Source organism: Crinia signifera, chromosome 3 (genome assembly GCF_055691185.1).
Source record: "Crinia signifera chromosome 3, ASM5569118v1, whole genome shotgun sequence".
Classification (NCBI taxonomy): Eukaryota; Metazoa; Chordata; class Amphibia; order Anura; family Myobatrachidae; genus Crinia; species Crinia signifera.
This window is the reverse complement of record NC_139219.1, coordinates 8,465,286-8,482,880: the sequence shown is the minus strand read 5'-3', so window position 1 is coordinate 8,482,880 and position 17,595 is coordinate 8,465,286. Positions and strand designations below refer to the sequence as shown.

General features: G+C 48.3%; 1 protein-coding gene across 6 annotated transcripts in view; it reads left to right on the top strand.

Moving 5' to 3' along the window:
- The window catches only part of EML6 (EMAP like 6), a 201,057-nt gene that overhangs the window by 58,319 nt on the left and 125,143 nt on the right, over positions 1-17,595 (top strand). For all 6 annotated transcript variants that reach the window (XM_083175222.1, XM_083175218.1, XM_083175217.1 and 3 more), the window contains exons 7-9: positions 8,485-8,686; positions 11,433-11,570; positions 17,269-17,525. In XM_083175222.1, the coding sequence (XP_083031348.1) occupies positions 8,485-8,686; positions 11,433-11,570; positions 17,269-17,525 (597 nt within the window). The remainder of the gene's footprint in view (positions 1-8,484; positions 8,687-11,432; positions 11,571-17,268; positions 17,526-17,595) is intronic.

The window sequence follows — 17,595 nt, the reverse complement described above, 5'->3', positions numbered from 1 at the left end:
TTGTTCAAGTGTAGCCAAAATGTAGAAAATTGACATTTTCTGTGTTGTGATTGCATTCCCCATATGTACCAGGCACCAGAATTTGGTATTTTCTGGTGCTTAAACCCGTTAGACCCAGCGTTGCCAAATAGAAGCCTGTGGGCTTCTTTCTGCATTGTACACCAAGAGAGAATCCAAAGGGATCCCTCCCAGTGTCCCTCGCGGCTCAGATATGCTCTGGCAACATGTGCAGACGGATTCCCGGGCTACAAATCACAATGGACATCACAATGGACATCACAATGGACATCTTGTTTCAGAAGAGCGTCCTTTGTGATTGGAATTACAATTCTACATACATAACAGTAAGTGGCAGGACATAGCACATCCAAAATGTGATGCTTGATACATAATGCCCTTAGCATGAGCAGTATACCGGGTAACCGATCGACGCGTTTCGTAAAATGTGGAAACTTTTATTGCTAAATCACTGGAAATAGCAAATGGAACTGTTCTAATAAAAGGACATAAAAAAACCTCACAAACCACAAAAAACAGAAATTCTAATGAACAAAGACTCTATCCTGCAGTGTGCAAGTCTGGCCTTGCAATTAGCATTCATGTTACCATCTGTTACGTGATGGAGCAGGTGGCGGGTTGGAAATAATAAACTGACTAAATTGCATTTTGGATCCAGTTTAGTTCTGTAGCTGTTCAGAACTAACAGATACATTTGTGAAGCTTATTTGTACCCCTTATCTAACGCAATGAAGAACATTGGGCCTGATTCTTGTTGACTTGCAATGTTGCGAGTTCGGACCTCCCCGCTGTTTCGGGGACTGCGCATGCCTATTCACTCTTATGCGATTGGCTTCAGCGACTTGTGTAGTCGCCAAGCCATATGCAATCATCTGGTGCAGGCTGGCGGTGGATATGAGCATGGGGAAGCCCAGCGTTTTCTTGGCGTTACCACAAAAATGAGGGGTGCACCCAGAAAAACGCTGGGCATCCTCAGACGGGCTGTTGCCTGCCGGTCTGCGTCCCAGTCACTCATAAATATGTCAGTCTAGGCTGACTTATATTTGCAAATGGGTGACACAATCATTCGATGGTGGCTGTGTGAGCGGGCACATCCATTCGTATCCAAATGTGGGCGAACATACGAGGAAGGGGGCCGTCAGGCGGCGTCTATGGGCCCACAAAGCATAAACCCTGATTTTCGCTCAGGGTCCCCCCTGCCCAGAAAAAAAGGTTTAAGTTACCCGGGAATCGTCTGACCCAGGACCTGCGGGCAGTAGGGAGGTTGAGGGGCACACGCGGTCAGCGCTGTTGTCTGCCCTGCTATGGTGGTAGCAACGCCAGCCGGGTAAAGGTATGTCGGAGGCTAGGGGCAGCCCAGCAGCTTCCAGAGTGATGGACTTACCCCCAGCTTGGCATGGACAACTACCCCGTAGGGGGCATGTCCTAATGGGACAGAGGTCACGACCCAGGGGTCACGATCTGATGTCATCTCCAAAAGACACTGCAACTATGTGCAATTAAAATGTCACTGACCTGCAAATGTCCTTTGTTGGCGCCACAGTGAAAAAGGGGTAACGTCCTGTGTATGACCTGGCTTAGAACCGTGATCCAAAACCCAGGTCAGACTCGGGACTTTGGTGTAGAAGCGCGGTTAGTGACAGTGCTACAGAGATCACCCCCAGATCTCACTTGTCCATACAGGTTCAATGATTTCTGTCACCGATATCACAGAATATTTAGCTTTGTGAATGTTCTACACCAGCTGACTGCATCTAGTTCTGGGGGAGATGTATGAAGCAGTGATAAGAGTAAAGAACTGGACCAGTAGAGCAGTTGCCCATGGCAACCAATCAGCATTGAAGAAGCTTTTATCAAGTACATTCCATAAAATTAGAGGCGGAAGCTGGCTCACCTCTGGACTCTTTCCACTGCTTCATACATCTCCGCCTTTGTGATAAGATTCTATATCTGTATATATATGTAATTCCCGGTGGCAGAGTCATGTGACCTCCCTCGCCTGGCGCCATAATGGAACTGCTTTTAGTATACAATGATTTTTATAAGTCAAAAAGCAAAAACAATTTTTAATTCAACCCAGAACCATATTCATTTAATGCGAAAAAATAATAGCAGAGACCAACACTAAAAAGAGAAATGGTCCAGGCAGTCGTCTCATTGTTATTAGACGCATCCACTGTCAATTCAAGCAGCAAGGACAGCGCGATATAACCTCCAAACATCAATTACATCAAGGATTACAGGCACCGAATACTAACAATGCTCCAGATACTGCAATTCTTCAATCTATGTATTACCACAATATATATAGAGTATATACAGAAAGAGAAAGAGCCAGATGTACTAACCTTGGAAATTGGTAAAATGGAGAGTGATAAATGACAGTTGTCTTTTTCAAACCCAGTCTGGGCCATGACAGTTAGGAGCTGATTGGCTGAACATTTCTCACTCTCCATTTTATCACTTTTCAAGCTTAGTGATAAACCATGAGCCAATCAGCTCCTAACTGCCAGGTCACAGGATGTGTTTGAAAGGTAGGAGCTGATTGGTTGTTGGTTTATCACTCTCCATTTTTTTCAGTTTTCCAGGCTTAGCACATCTCATCCAAAGAGAGAGAGAGAGATAATGTTTGCTACTATTCACCATACACTGTACTCTATCTCGTTTCTGTGCCCCTGGGATAGTTTGCAGTCTACATACTGGAGGTTGCTGTGATACAGCCGGTGGTGTGGTTGCCCTTGGTTTCCCCTGACGTGTTACTACTTGGCAGAGATTAGCACTAGCAGTATTAGGCAAGCAAAGACCAATGTCACCAGGCTAGAACCTCAACACACTGGGGCTGATTCGGCCACACTGCTGATGTTGGGCGCAGTGGGGCAGTATTCTTCTCCTGCACATACATCCATAGTCCGTGTGCACAGAGCATGGTTATAGTTGGGATGCATGGGAGACACATGGTCTCGTACATTTTAGGAAATGTATTGGATGTTCCTTTGCGGTGACAGAGAGGTGGTTAAGTGGAGGCACAGAGGTGGCCCGTTGTGTTGGCATATCATGTTGGGTTTCGTACAGAGGGCGGGATTCAGCCGTGTGCGCAGTCCCCATTCTGTCACTATTGACCAGTGGAGACTGCACATGTCCCCAGGACTGGCGGCATCACAGCGGGCATTGCGTTGCAGTGTGATTACCAGTGACAGGGGGCATTGTGTTCGGGAGCGCTGCTGCCATTGTCAGAGAATGCCAGAACCAGCAGCCATATTAAGGGGGCGCCTCAGTTGGGCAGGGGTCATTAGTTCGACATGCTTTGAATCGACCACTGAAGGTCGACATGGATTAGATTGACACATGCAATAGGTCGATATGGCTAAGGTCGACAGTGTTGGAAGGTCAACACAAGCTAGGTTGACAGTAAAAAGGCCGGCATGAGTTTTTTGTCCTGAATGTCGTCGCATGGCTCGCTGCGGACGGCCCACTATTCTATTCTCCCACCGCGCCCTAGTGGATGGCAGGGCATGAAATGTCGGCTCAGAAAAAGCGTGAAAAACTCACGTCGACCTTTTTACTGTCGACTTAGCCATTGTCGACCTAATGCTTGTGTCAACCTTAGCCAAGTCGACCTAACATGCATGAGGACGCCTCAGTCCTGCACACTCAGACATGCGGCTGTGCCCCAGTGTGGTGGAATTAGCATACAGAAGCAGTTGCTGCAGCGGCAGGAGCACAGACAGAATCACACCCACTATGTGCTAGGAGTAACGATGGTCTCAGTCCTGCACACTCAGACATGCGGCTGTGCCCCAGTGTGGTGGAATTAGCAAACGGAAGCAGTTGCTGCAGCGGCAGGAGCACAGACTGAATCACACCCACTATGTGCTCGGAGTAATGATGGCCTCAGTCCTGCACACTCAGACATGCGGCTGTGCCCCAATCAGTGTGGTGGAATTAGCATACAGAAGCAGTTGCTGCAGCGGCAGGAGCACAGACTGAATCACACCCACTATGTGCTAGGAGTAACGATGGTCTCAGTCCTGCACACTCAGACATGCGGCTGTGCCCCAGTGTGGTGGAATTAGCAAACGGAAGCAGTTGCTGCAGCGGCAGGAGCACAGACTGAATCACACCCACTATGTGCTCGGAGTAATGATGGCCTCAGTCCTGCACACTCAGACATGCGGCTGTGCCCCAATCAGTGTGGTGGAATTAGCATACGGAAGCAGTTGCTGCAGCGACAGGAGCACAGACTGAATCACACCCACTATGTGCTCGGAGTAACGATGGTCTCAGTCCTGCACACTCAGACATGCGGCTGTGCCCCAGTCAGTGTGGTGGAATTAGCATACAGAAGCAGTTGCTGCAGCGACAGGAGCACAGACTGAATCACACCCACTATGTGCTCGGAGTAACGATGGTCTCAGTCCTGCACACTCAGACATGCGGCTGTGCCCCGGTGTGATGGAATTAGCATACGGAAGCAGTTGCTGCAGCGACAGGAGCACAGACTGAATCACACCCACTATGTGCTCGGAGTAACGATGGTCTCAGTCCTGCACACTCAGACATGCGGCTGTGCCCCAGTCAGTGTGGTGGAATTAGCATACAGAAGCAGTTGCTGCAGCGACAGGAGCACAGACTGAATCACACCCACTATGTGCTCGGAGTAACGATGGTCTCAGTCCTGCACACTCAGACATGCGGCTGTGCCCCAGTCAGTGTGGTGGAATTAGCATACGGAAGCAGTTGCTGCAGCGACAGGAGCACAGACTGAATCACACCCACTATGTGCTCGGAGTAACGATGGTCTCAGTCCTGCACACTCAGACATGCGGCTGTGCCCCAGTCAGTGTGGTGGAATTAGCATACAGAAGCAGTTGCTGCAGCGACAGGAGCACAGACTGAATCACACCCACTATGTGCTCGGAGTAACGATGGTCTCAGTCCTGCACACTCAGACATGCGGCTGTGCCCCAGTGTGGTGGAATCAGCATACGGAAGCAGTTGCTGCAGCGGCAGGAGCACAGACTGAATCACACCCACTATGTGCTCGGAGTAACGATGGTCTCAGTCCTGCACACTCAGACATGCGGCTGTGCCCCAGTGTGGTGGAATTAGCATACAGAAGCAGTTGCTGCAGCGACAGGAGCACAGACTGAATCACACCCTCTATGTGCTCGGAGTAACGATGGTCTCAGTCCTGCACACTCAGACATGCGGCTGTGCCCCAGTGTGGTGGAATTAGCATACAGAAGCAGTTGCTGCAGCGACAGGAGCACAGACTGAATCACACCCTCTATGTGCTCGGAGTAACGATGGTCTCAGTCCTGCACACTCAGACATGCGGCTGTGCCCCGGTGTGGTGGAATTAGCATACAGAAGCAGTTGCTGCAGCGACAGGAGCACAGACTGAATCACACCCACTATGTGCTCGGAGTAACGATGGTCTCAGTCCTGCACACTCAGACATGCGGCTGTGCCCCGGTGTGGTGGAATTAGCATACAGAAGCAGTTGCTGCAGCGACAGGAGCACAGACTGAATCACACCCACTATGTGTTCGGAGTAACGATGGTCTCGGGACGGCGGCAGGGCCGTCTTTTCGTATGGGATTAATGGGCACTTGCCCAGGGGCCCCAGATGTATAAGGGCCCTATGCTGATAGCTGAGGATCCCCTTTTTCCAGGGATACCAGAATTTTGAAAATCGGCCCTTGGGAACTGGAGATATCCAACTTCAAAGCAGCAGTCCACATCTTACCTGTTAATCATAGGCGAATCTAGAATTATGGTAATAGGTGGTCCCAGATCCAGACATAATAGTAGGGGTACCTTTGCGCGGCATAGCCGTGTGACAAAAAGGGGCATGGCCTCATGGGAAGGAGGCGTGGCATCACAAAAAGGGTTGTGGTATTACACTTTAGACCATACACAGTAATGCCCATTACACATTTTAGCAAACTCCGTAATACCCATTACACATAAAGCCACACGCCGTAATGCCAATTACACATAAGGCCACACACCATAATGCCCATTACACATTGTGCCACACATCATGATGCCCATTACATACTATATAACAAACCGTAATGCCCATTACATATTTGCCACATAAGTGCTGCTTACCTACGAGCTCATTGCTAGGGGGTTCTTGCTTGATGGCACCATAGTACCCATTACACATGATGCCGCACAACATAGTACCCATTACACATGATGCCGCACACCATAGTACCCATTACACATGATGCCGCACACTATAGTACCCATTACACATGAAGCTGCACACATAATGATGCTGCACACATAATGCCCCTTACACATGATGCTGCACACCGTAATGCCCCTTACACATTAAGCCACACATTATGCATAATGCCCCCACATACCGCCACTTGTAGCATCCCTTAAGCAATGCCCCCAAAAGTGCCACATACTGTAAATTTTTATATGAGCCTTCGCTGCTGCTGCAGGGAGAGATGGAGAGCGGTGCAGCTGCTTCTATGGGAAGAGGAGCAGAGCGTAGAGCATGCTCCCACTTCCCTCCTGGCGTCCCCTCTAGCCGAGTGGACATTTGAAATATTGTGCACGTTGTTGTTGTGCGTGACTTTGGGGGAGCACGCTGGGTGATTAAGGGGGGGGGGTGGGCTGAGGTGAAAGCGGGGAGAAGAATTGGAGCGGAAGCTGCAGGGGTCACAGTCATTGACGGCTGGGCAGAGAGCAGTGGGCTGCCCGGCTGTATTCAAAGGACTGCAGGGCACGGCTATTTGAAATAATACCCCTTTCACAACAGAAAATGCAGGGATTTACCCAGGAATATGGTCCCAGGATCATGCAGGGACATTCCCAGGCTGACCCCTTATACACCAGCCTGCATTTTCTGGTGTGAGGGGGAGAGACAACCACTCCCCTCTCCCTACCCCCCTTTAACCAACCAGCTATATCTTCAGAACCAACTGACCCATTTACATAAGACCAGTATCATATTGAAGAACTTTTGAGTTGGCTTCGAATGATTTTGGTCCTGTGAAACTGGGCTGTTGGGTTCCAGAGAAATCTGCCCTCAAAGAACATAAACAGTCATGAAATTACATTTAAGAAATGGAAAAAAAAAATGGTTTAACCTCAATATCCCTGGAACCAATTAACCCAAATGGATCCAGCCTGGTATCAGATTGAAGGCCCAGCGATTTGGGTTCGACTGAGATTAACCTCGAGCTTCAGTGATGCTGAAGGGGGAACTGGCAGCCGTTGAACTGGGTGGGGGTCAGAATTAGCGAGTCCCATGTTATCCTATAGGGAAAACGTTCCAGCTTTGCCTGGCAATATCTCCGGTTCCCAGGGGGCTAGAGACACGGGGCTGGGCTCGTTGGAAAGCCCCATCCCTCAGCTAAAAAATGGGGGCTATTGGGTGGTCCGGTGCACACCCGGACCACCCCCTAGATTCGCCTATGCTGTTAATTGCAATTCCAAGTCATATTTATCAGGTTCTCTCTGACTTAGAGTTTTTCTGAGAGTATATTCCAATAGCTAGTACTCTCCCCTTTCTGACAACACTAGCGGCTTGTCTCTATCATGCCCAGAACCAGAGATATTGGCCTTCCAGCAGCCGGTCCCTGCTCCAGCTCCAAACGTCTGGTGTACAGTTTTATATTTTTGTCAATGGATTGCTCTGGCTCCTGATCTCTGATCCCCAAGTTCCCAGCACCTCCTGAAAGTTGGGACTCTGGGTTTTTATACTATTGAAGGCTAAGAAATCTATTTCCAGATAATGGCGATATCTGCAGTCAAGCAAGCTGCCCTTTCACCGGAAAATGACAAATATTAAGCCCACTCCATTATCCAACTGCATATAAAACACCCCCTACCTCCCTAGAAGTCATTTACAAGGGACCCTTCATACAGCTCAGTGCCCCCTTCCACACGTTAGTATTCTCCCTCCCACCACCTGTGCAGTAAAGGAGTAATTAGCAGAAGTTACTGCTCCAGGTCCTACATGATGAGTGGAAGATAGAGCACCCCCTGCCACCCGTGGGACATCAAAGCTGCTGCTGATAGCAAACCCACCCCCCTCCCACCCCTAGGAGGGGAGAATGGGTAAGGGCCCCAGTGCATTGCTTTGCCCAGGGGCCCACACTGCAGTTAAGACAGCCCTGGACGGCGGTGCAATTATACAGCTTGGATGAACCACATAGATCCGCATCAGTGACTATAGAGAGACGTTACTGTCATTGATTAGATCGTTAACAGAAGAACAAATTAAGCTCTTCTGTGTTTTGTTACGGCTGGATACACAAGATCCCTACCTCTACTACTGCACAGGCCTCCCCCCCCCCCCCGGACCAGAGACTACAAGCTCCGGAATGCAGAGTTTGATGTCCAGTCCGGTGTTCCGGGGTCTTGTCCGGGTCTGGTTTTTACTGAGTCCCGATGGACTGTTGTTAATGTGTATTTGTACCCGTTGTTCCCGTGCAGGTCTGTCTATAAGGAGCGTGTGCTGGAAAGCCGACAGGATCTTAGCTGGGACCCAAGACAGTGAAATCTTTGAAGTGATGGTGCGGGAGCGAGATAAGCCAATGCTGATAATGCAGGGCCACTGTGAGGGGGAGCTCTGGGCCCTTGCTGTGCACCCTAAGAAACCGTTAGCTGTTACCGGCAGCGATGACCGCTCTGTAAGGTACGTGACCATCCGGATTCATTAAAGAGCCATCTCTATGTTGGTCACATGGGCTGACGCTCTGTTGGACCCAATGCCGAATGACCGAATACTTTCCATTTGGACCCCACATGTGCCAGTATCCGGGCGATTCACCTGGATGCCCGTTAGACTGCATGACTGCAATAAACGCCATTAGATCTTGTATCACAACTTGAATAAGTAATGGGCTACATTTACTAAGAGGCGGTTTTGGTGTCTGCACCGAATCTACCGTTGATCCCCAGCAGTTTCTATGACTCTCTGCTGTGCTCTGTTTGCCAGCGGGTTCCTCTGACATCGCAGCAGATTAGAAGCTGTTCTATTTGGTTTATAGTCATTTAATGGAGCTTTTACAGCATCGTTCACCTGACATCATAGAAACAGAGGGGTACATGCAGGGCTGGGTTAAGCCTTCGGGGGGCCCGGGTCACTTTAGACAGGGGGTGAGATTCTCTATTACAGAAATGCGGTAAAAACCCCGTTATCGGGTTTTTACCGCATTTCTGTATTCTCTAACCTCCCTCCGCAGTGTCACCGCTGCGGAGGGAATCGCCAGCAAAAGCTGGCGGTTCCCTGCAGAAGCCTATGGGCTTCTTACCGCAGCGGTGTGTGAGGGATCCGTCACGGATCCCTCCCAGCATGCCCTGCGGCCGGCGCGTCAGTCCGCATGCGCAGACGGACTCCCGGGTCATAGACCCGGAAGTCCAGCAACGGCGCCACATCGTTAATGACCGCATATTTTAGAGAATATGCGGTCATTAGAAATGCGGTGGCCGGCGAAGAGGGCTGCGGATTTTAGAGAATCCCGCCCAGGGGCCGCAAACTGCACGGGAGAATATTACACTGTCAAAACACAAAGTAAAGGTAGTATAAGCTTGGTCAATGGGTAATTGCGGGGGGGGGTGGGGGGGGATTAATATATATATTTATACCACATGAAAAGCCTGTTTTTGTCCCTCTGTACCTTACTCTGTGGGAGACCTCACATCCTCTACGCTGCCTCTGATTAAAAATCCTCACATGATGAGGCTGCTGCTGCTGTCCTCCATGGACCTGGGAAGTATGTGATGGGCTCCAGCAATCAGAGCTCAGCACAAGCCTCTCAACCTCTGCTCTCTTGTGCAAAGTGTCATGGGACTTAGTCAACTCCCAGTAATGCACTGGACACTTGTGCAGTCAGTGTGCCTTGGCTCCCGATGCTCAGCGCCATTAATCATTGTCACATAGGTGAAGCTGCAGCACTACCCCCACTCCCATGCAAAGAACCTCTAGACAGAGGGGGAGGGGCTCAGGGGTACTGACCCCCTGATACCTCCCCTTAATCCGGTAGATGCATGAACCAATGATAATTGAGAAGTGAGCCAGTGGAGAATTGGCCCATGACAACCAATCAGCACTGTAGTAACGATGATAATTCGCATAATATGAAATTATACAGAGCAGCTGATTGGTTGCCATGGGCTATTCTCCTCTGGCTCATTTCTCCTCCCTTATCTCTGCTTCATACATCTACCCCAGGGGTGGGGAACCTCAGGCCCGGGGGCCGAATGCGGCCCCCGTAGCCAGTCTGGGTGGCCCTCCCACCCACCTGGCGGCTTTGCCGGGAGTAAAGTACAGGGGAATTCTCGTGAGAGGTCGGTAGTTCTCGCGAGATACCTCTTAATCAACAGCAGCTAGAGACTGTCAGCCCTTTTCAGCGGCAGCCGCCGGAGCGTGTGGCGGCAGCCGCCGGAGCGTGGGGCGGCAGCCGCCGGAGCGTGGGACGGCTGCAGCAGGACAATTTGTAAGAGAAATTTTTACATATGGCCCCCGAAGGATTTTTTCCCCATACAAACGGCCCTTGGCACAAAAAAGGTTCCCCACCCCTGATCTACCCTATGGTCTGTACAGCTGGGGGGATATTTACAAAAGTGTGGGTTCATAGAATTGCAGATGTTGCCCATAGCAACCAATCACAATCTGTTTTCTTCTCAATGCTGCTAGATAAAAGTAGAATCTGACTGGTTGCTATGGGCAACAACTCGACTTCTATAAACCTTAGTAAACATTCTTTCACTTCGTGGGTTTGTGTGGAGTTTAAGTGGAGAAGAGAAAAACTGTAGGAAAGTGATTTGCTAATTGTGGTGTTTATATATATATATATATATATATATATATATATATATATTGTCATATTCCATGTTCTGTATTTGTCTATTTGAGGAGAGTTTTCCATATAGTACTGTGTGTGTGTGTGTGTGTGTGTGTGTGTGTGTGTGTGTGTGTTTTTGTGTGTGAATGTATTTGGGGTTTTTGTTTTATATTTTTGATTGCTTAAGTACATCTGTTAAAGACTAGTCGACTAGATGATATTCCTGTCATTCAATTGTTGCCTGTCAAAATTTGCGGTTCGCTGGCGGTTTTATGATTTTTTTTCAAACAGCTGCTTCATAAATCAGAGATTTCCATTCTTTCTATGGTCTAAACATTGATGGCCCTTTGATATTCAATTCTGTTCAATTTCATGCTAATGTTCTTTCTTGGCAGTTTAGCGGGTTTTGGTTTTAGTAACGAGACAGAATTGCAAAACCGCCACAAAGCCGTCAGGGTTTACAAACCGCCGTAGGTAAATTACACCCAAAGACTGCTTTTTGTGATATAATCAGTCTCCGTAATATGTAAAACCTGTTCTCTCTCCTGGCGTTCTGGTACTGCCGCCTGGCATGACTCTCTTCTCTTGCCTTAGGTTATGGAGTCTCGCAGACCATGCGCTGATTGCTCGCTGTAATATGGAGGAAGCTGTGCGCAGTGTGGCCTTCAACCAGGATGGATCTCAGCTTGCCCTTGGAATGAAAGATGGTTCATTTACTGTGCTCAGAGTCAGGTACTGAGCAGTATTTTATTATTTTTTGGAAGCGCCCCTTTTGTCTTACAGTTGGATTCAGTATATATTGAAGACGGTATATTCCCTGCCGTATTCTCTTCACAGAACTCACACAAGTAACCACACTCTTTCTAAGCCCGCCCCTGGAATAACATTGGCTAGTTTAGTTCGGGGGCGGTCTTAAGAATGTGTGATTGTTTATGCTGATTCCCAGGCACTGTATGGAACCTTCCAGCACTATGTAGTCGGGGTAACAGCCACCGCTGAATTTCAATAAGAGTGAACTAAAAAAATATTATGAAATATCGGTACTTATTTCCTAGAACGGCCACAATCGTTAGTAATCGTGTACCTTAAGTTAAGATACACGACTAACGCGATGGACCCGATTTTCCTTTGAAATCAGGTCAATTTTGCCGGCAAAGGCAAAATCGCGTTGATCGTGTCGGTCGCGTGCACTAACATGACACGCGACGTGATCAACGCGATTTTGCCATAGGGTTCAATGTTAAATTATTTTTAACATTGCAATCGCGTTCATCGCGTCGGTCTTCAAGATGCGATGGACGTGATTAACAACATTTTACATAGCAAACAATGGGAAATGGGCGAATATGGGCCATTTCTCATTGTATATGCCCCCGTCATGGCTATTAATTAATGCCCCCCCCATTGTGAACGGCACCCCACGATTAACGCCAACCCGAAGCGTGGCGAGCGCAGCGAGCCCGCAAGGGGTGGCGGTACGCGTCCTCCGACCTTTTCATACCCCTACTATCCACGTCGGCGTGGAGTTGAGAATATAAAGTGTGGCGAGCGCAGCGAGCCCGAAGCGTAGCGAGCCCCGCGAGGGGACGCGTATACCTGTGAAGTTCTGCGCGTCCCCTTGCGGAGCTCGCCACGCTTCGGGCTCGGTGGCTCGCTGCGCTCGCCACACTTTATATTCTCAACTCCACACCGACGTGGATAGTAGGGGTATGAAAAGGTCGGAGGACGCCACGCTTCGGGTTGGCGTCAATCGTGGGGTGCCGTTCACAATGGGGTCATTTGAGCCATCAGGGGGGTTAAAATTGGGGCCTGGGGACAATTTTACATTGAATCCAATGTAAAATAGGGTCCCAGGGACCCTATTCACATTTGAATCAATGTAAAAATCGGGTCCATCGCGTCGGTCGCATCGCATGCGATTTGGTCGCATGCGATGCGATCGACACGATTTTTCCGACCCGATCAAAATCGGTGTGGCCGTTCTAGGAAACAAGTACCGAAATATCTAAACTATAAAATATTTAATTGCGCTAATAAATAAATAAAAATAAATGTAATGTTATGGCAGAAAACAAGGTGACATGGCACATTTTATTAGAAATTAGTGATATAATATAAATTGAATGTATTTGTCACATTTGAACACATAAACAGATAATACCATGTGTCGGATATTTTTTAATAACAATTGAAAAAAAATCAATAAAATGTATGGTGCAATATGCATACTGTATATAGTTTTTACTCCAGCATTAGGCCTGCACCAAGCAGTCATACTAGATGGATATACAGTATATAGTATACTGTAATACCGCTTCCACATCGCAAAATGCAGGGTCGCACGGGACTTTGAAATGGTTCAGTCCCGGGGTGACCCTGCATTTTGCACTGTTCAGATCGTTTTCACTGATGCAGGGGCGGGGCAGAGCGCTGGAGCGTCAGCGGGGACAGAGGAGGAGGCAGTGCTTAGAGCTGGCGCTGCTCCAAGCACTGCCAAGCACTGCCTCCTCCATAGTGTGAACGGGAAACGGGTCGAGCCGTTCACACCGCAAAGCAACACGGCAACGACACGTAAGAACCCTTGTTTTTTACCGGTTCATATTGCCGTGTTACTACCGGTTTGCTAGACCTGATAACCCCTTTCACATCACACCAATTAGGGATAATAACTGCCATGCGTATTGGGATTTTAGCAGCGTCAACCAGAATCAGGACCATTGTCCGGCAGCGATGCCGTAAGGTCCTGTAAAAGTCTGGCCTCCTCAATGCCGTAGCAATGCTGGAGATATATATTCCAAACTCTGACGCGTTTCACATGTATTCAGGGAGGATTTATCAAACATCTATGCGATCTGGGACTATAGGCCAAGCAATGTATACACTCTCAGAAGCTATGAGGTGTGTATGTATTATTAGTGGAGGGTATACAGTAGGGTGGAGATGCAGAAGAGAGCACGGACTGTGTCACTCTCAGAAGCTATGAGGTGTGTATGTATTATTAGTGGAGGGTATACAGTAGGGTGGAGATGCAGAAGAGAGCACGGACTGTGTCACTCTCAGAAGCTATGAGGTGTGTATGTATTATTAGTGGAGGGTATACAGTAGGGTGGAGATGCAGAAGAGAACACGGACTGTGTCACTTGCCACTATGAGGTGTGTATGTATTATTAGTGGAGGGTATACAGTATGGTGGAGATGCAGAAGAGAGCACGGACTGTGTCACTGGCCACTATGAGGTGTGTATGTATTATTAGTGGAGGGTATACATTAGGTTGGAGATGCAGAAGATAGCACGGACTGTGTCACTGGCCACTATGAGGTGTGTATGTATTATTAGTGGAGGGTATACAGTAGGGTGGAGATGCAGAAGATAGCACGGACTGTGTCACTGGCCACTATGAGGTGTGTACGTATTATTAGTGGAGGGTATACAGTAGGGTGGAGATGCAGAAGAGAGCACGGACTGTGTCACTGGCCACTATGAGGTGTGTATGTATTATTAGTGGAGGGTATACAGTAGGGTGGAGATGCAGAAGATAGCACAGACTGTGTCACTGCCCACTATGAGGTGTGTACGTATTATTAGTGGAGGGTATACAGTAGGGTGGAGATGCAGAAGAGAGCACGGACTGTGTCACTGTCAGAAGCTATGAGGTGTGTACGTATTATTAGTGGAGGGTATACAGTATGGTGGAGATGTAGAAGATAGCACGGACTGTGTCACTGGCCACTATGAGGTGTGTATGTATTATTAGTGGAGGGTATACAGTAGGGTGGAGATGCAGAAGAGAGCACGGACTGTGTCACTGGCCACTATGAGGTGTGAATGTATTATTAGTGGAGGGTATACAGTAGGGTGGAGATGCAGAAGATAGCACGGACTGTGTCACTGTCAGAAGCTATGAGGTGTGTACGTATTATTAGTGGAGGGTATACAGTAGGGTGGAGATGCAGAAGAGAGCACGGACTGTGTCACTGGCCACTATGAGGTGTGTATGTATTATTAGTGGAGGGTATTCAGTAGGGTGGAGATGCAGAAGAGAGCACGGACTGTGTCACTGGCCACTATGAGGTGTGTATGTATTATTAGTGGAGGGTATACAGTAGGGTGGAGATGCAGAAGATAGCACGGACTGTGTCACTGTCAGAAGCTATGAGGTGTGAATGTATTATTAGTGGATGGTATACAGTATGGTGGAGATGCAGAAGAGAGCACGGACTGTGTCACTGGCCACTATGAGGTGTGAATGTATTATTAGTGGATGGTATACAGTAGGGTGGAGATGTAGAAGATAGCACGGACTGTGTCACTGTCAGAAGCTATGAGGTGTGAATGTATTATTAGTGGATGGTATACAGTAGGGTGGAGATGCAGAAGATAGCATGGACGGTGTCACTGCCCACTATGAGGTGTGTATGTATTATTAGTGGAGGGTATACAGTAGGGTGGAGATGCAGAAGATAGCACGGACTGTGTCACTGGCCACTATGAGGTGTGTATGTATTATTAGTGGAGGGTATACAGTAGGGTGGAGATGCAGAAGATAGCACGGACTGTGTCACTGGCCACTATGAGGTGTGTATGTATTATTAGTGGAGGGTATACAGTAGGGTGGAGATGCAGAAGAGAGCACGGACTGTGTCACTGGCCACTATGAGGTGTGTATGTATTATTAGTGGAGGGTATACAGTATGGTGGAGATGCAGAAGATAGCACGGACTGTGTCACTGGCCACTATGAGGTGTGTATGTATTATTAGTGGAGGGTATACAGTAGGGTGGAGATGCAGAAGATAGCACGGACTGTGTCACTGGCCACTATGAGGTGTGTACGTATTATTAGTGGAGGGTATACAGTAGGGTGGAGATGCAGAAGATAGCACGGACTGTGTCACTGCCCACTATGAGGTGTGTACGTATTATTAGTGGAGGGTATACAGTAGGGTGGAGATGCAGAAGAGAGCACGGACTGTGTCACTGGCCACTATGAGGTGTGTATGTATTATTAATGGAGGGTATACAGTATGGTGGAGATGCAGAAGATAGCACGGACTGTGTCACTGGCCACTATGAGGTGTGAATGTATTATTAGTGGAGGGTATACAGTAGGGTGGAGATGCAGAAGATAGCACGGACTGTGTCACTGTCAGAAGCTATGAGGTGTGAATGTATTATTAGTGGAGGGTATACAGTATGGTGGAGATGCAGAAGATAGCACGGACGGTGTCACTGGCCACTATGAGGTGTGTATGTATTATTAGTGGAGGGTATACAGTAGGGTGGAGATGCAGAAGAGAGCACGGACTGTGTCACTGGCCACTATGAGGTGTGTATGTATTATTAGTGGAGGGTATACAGTATGGTGGAGATGCAGAAGATAGCACGGACTGTGTCACTGTCAGAAGCTATGAGGTGTGTATGTATTATTAATGGAGGGTATACAGTATGGTGGAGATTGAGAAGATAGCACGGACTGTGTCACTGTCAGAAGCTATGAGGTGTGAATGTATTATTAATGGAGGGTATACAGTATGGTGGAGATGCAGAAGATAGCACGGACTGTGTCACTGTCAGAAGCTATGAGGTGTGTATGTATTATTAATGGAGGGTATACAGTATGGTGGAGATTGAGAAGATAGCACGGACGGTGTCACTGTCAGAAGCTATGAGGTGTGAATGTATTATTAATGGAGGGTATACAGTATGGTGGAGATTGAGAAGATAGCACGGACTGTGTCACTGTGTTTGGGCTACTGTGCTATCTACTGTGCACACAGTGGGGCCACATACTTGGGAACCCTCATTTGTTAAACGGTCACTGCTGTTACGTCTGGTTAGTACATAGACCTGTGATCTGACGTCATGTGAACCTGACACTTGCCGATCAAGAGCTGTCCCAACCGGTATCCTTCATTCTATAGAATAGAGGGGCAGATCCAGCCCCAGACTCAGTCTGGATTCAGTCGCAATTGACCAATGTTTTTGCAACTGCTCATGCCTGGTTAGCCGCAACCTAATAGGCTGCAGGCATTTCATGGCATGTGTATCAGCCATGTTTTCTGGGTTTGCTGAAGGCCTTGGATGCAGTTTCACTGACCCTAGCAGATTAGACAACCTGAGTAACCTAAGGGTTATTCAGAGGACTGATGGTTACGACCGATGGCCGTGTTGCTGATTTGATGCAGCCACATGCCAGATGTCATTGGACCTGAACCAGATGTGAACAGAGTGACGTCCTTCTCCGCAAAGTACCAACGTTACATACTCTGAGCATGCAGCATCTGTATACACAGAACATGTGATGCTACATATACAGTATATGTATATGGCCAGCTCTATGCCCACAATACTGTAGGATGACCTTAGTTCCCTTTAACTGCTAATATTTATTTTACACACCGCACACCGCTTCCCTCCTCCCCTGCTGCAGAGATATGACGGAGGTGGTTCACATTAAGGACAGGAAAGAAGTGATCCATGAAATGAAGTTCTCACCAGACGGTTCCTACCTTGCCGTGGGTTCCAATGACGGCCTTGTGGATGTTTACGCAGTTGCACAACGGTACAAAAAGATTGGGGAATGCAGCAAGTCTTCCAGCTTCATTACCCACCTGGACTGGTCTGTGGATAGTAAGTACCTGCAAACCAATGACGGGGCTGGAGAAAGACTCTTCTACAAGATGCCGTGTAAGTAGTACCCTATAATACTCATCTAAGCACTAGATGAAGAGTTTGCAGCATACCAGGGGCTGAGTGT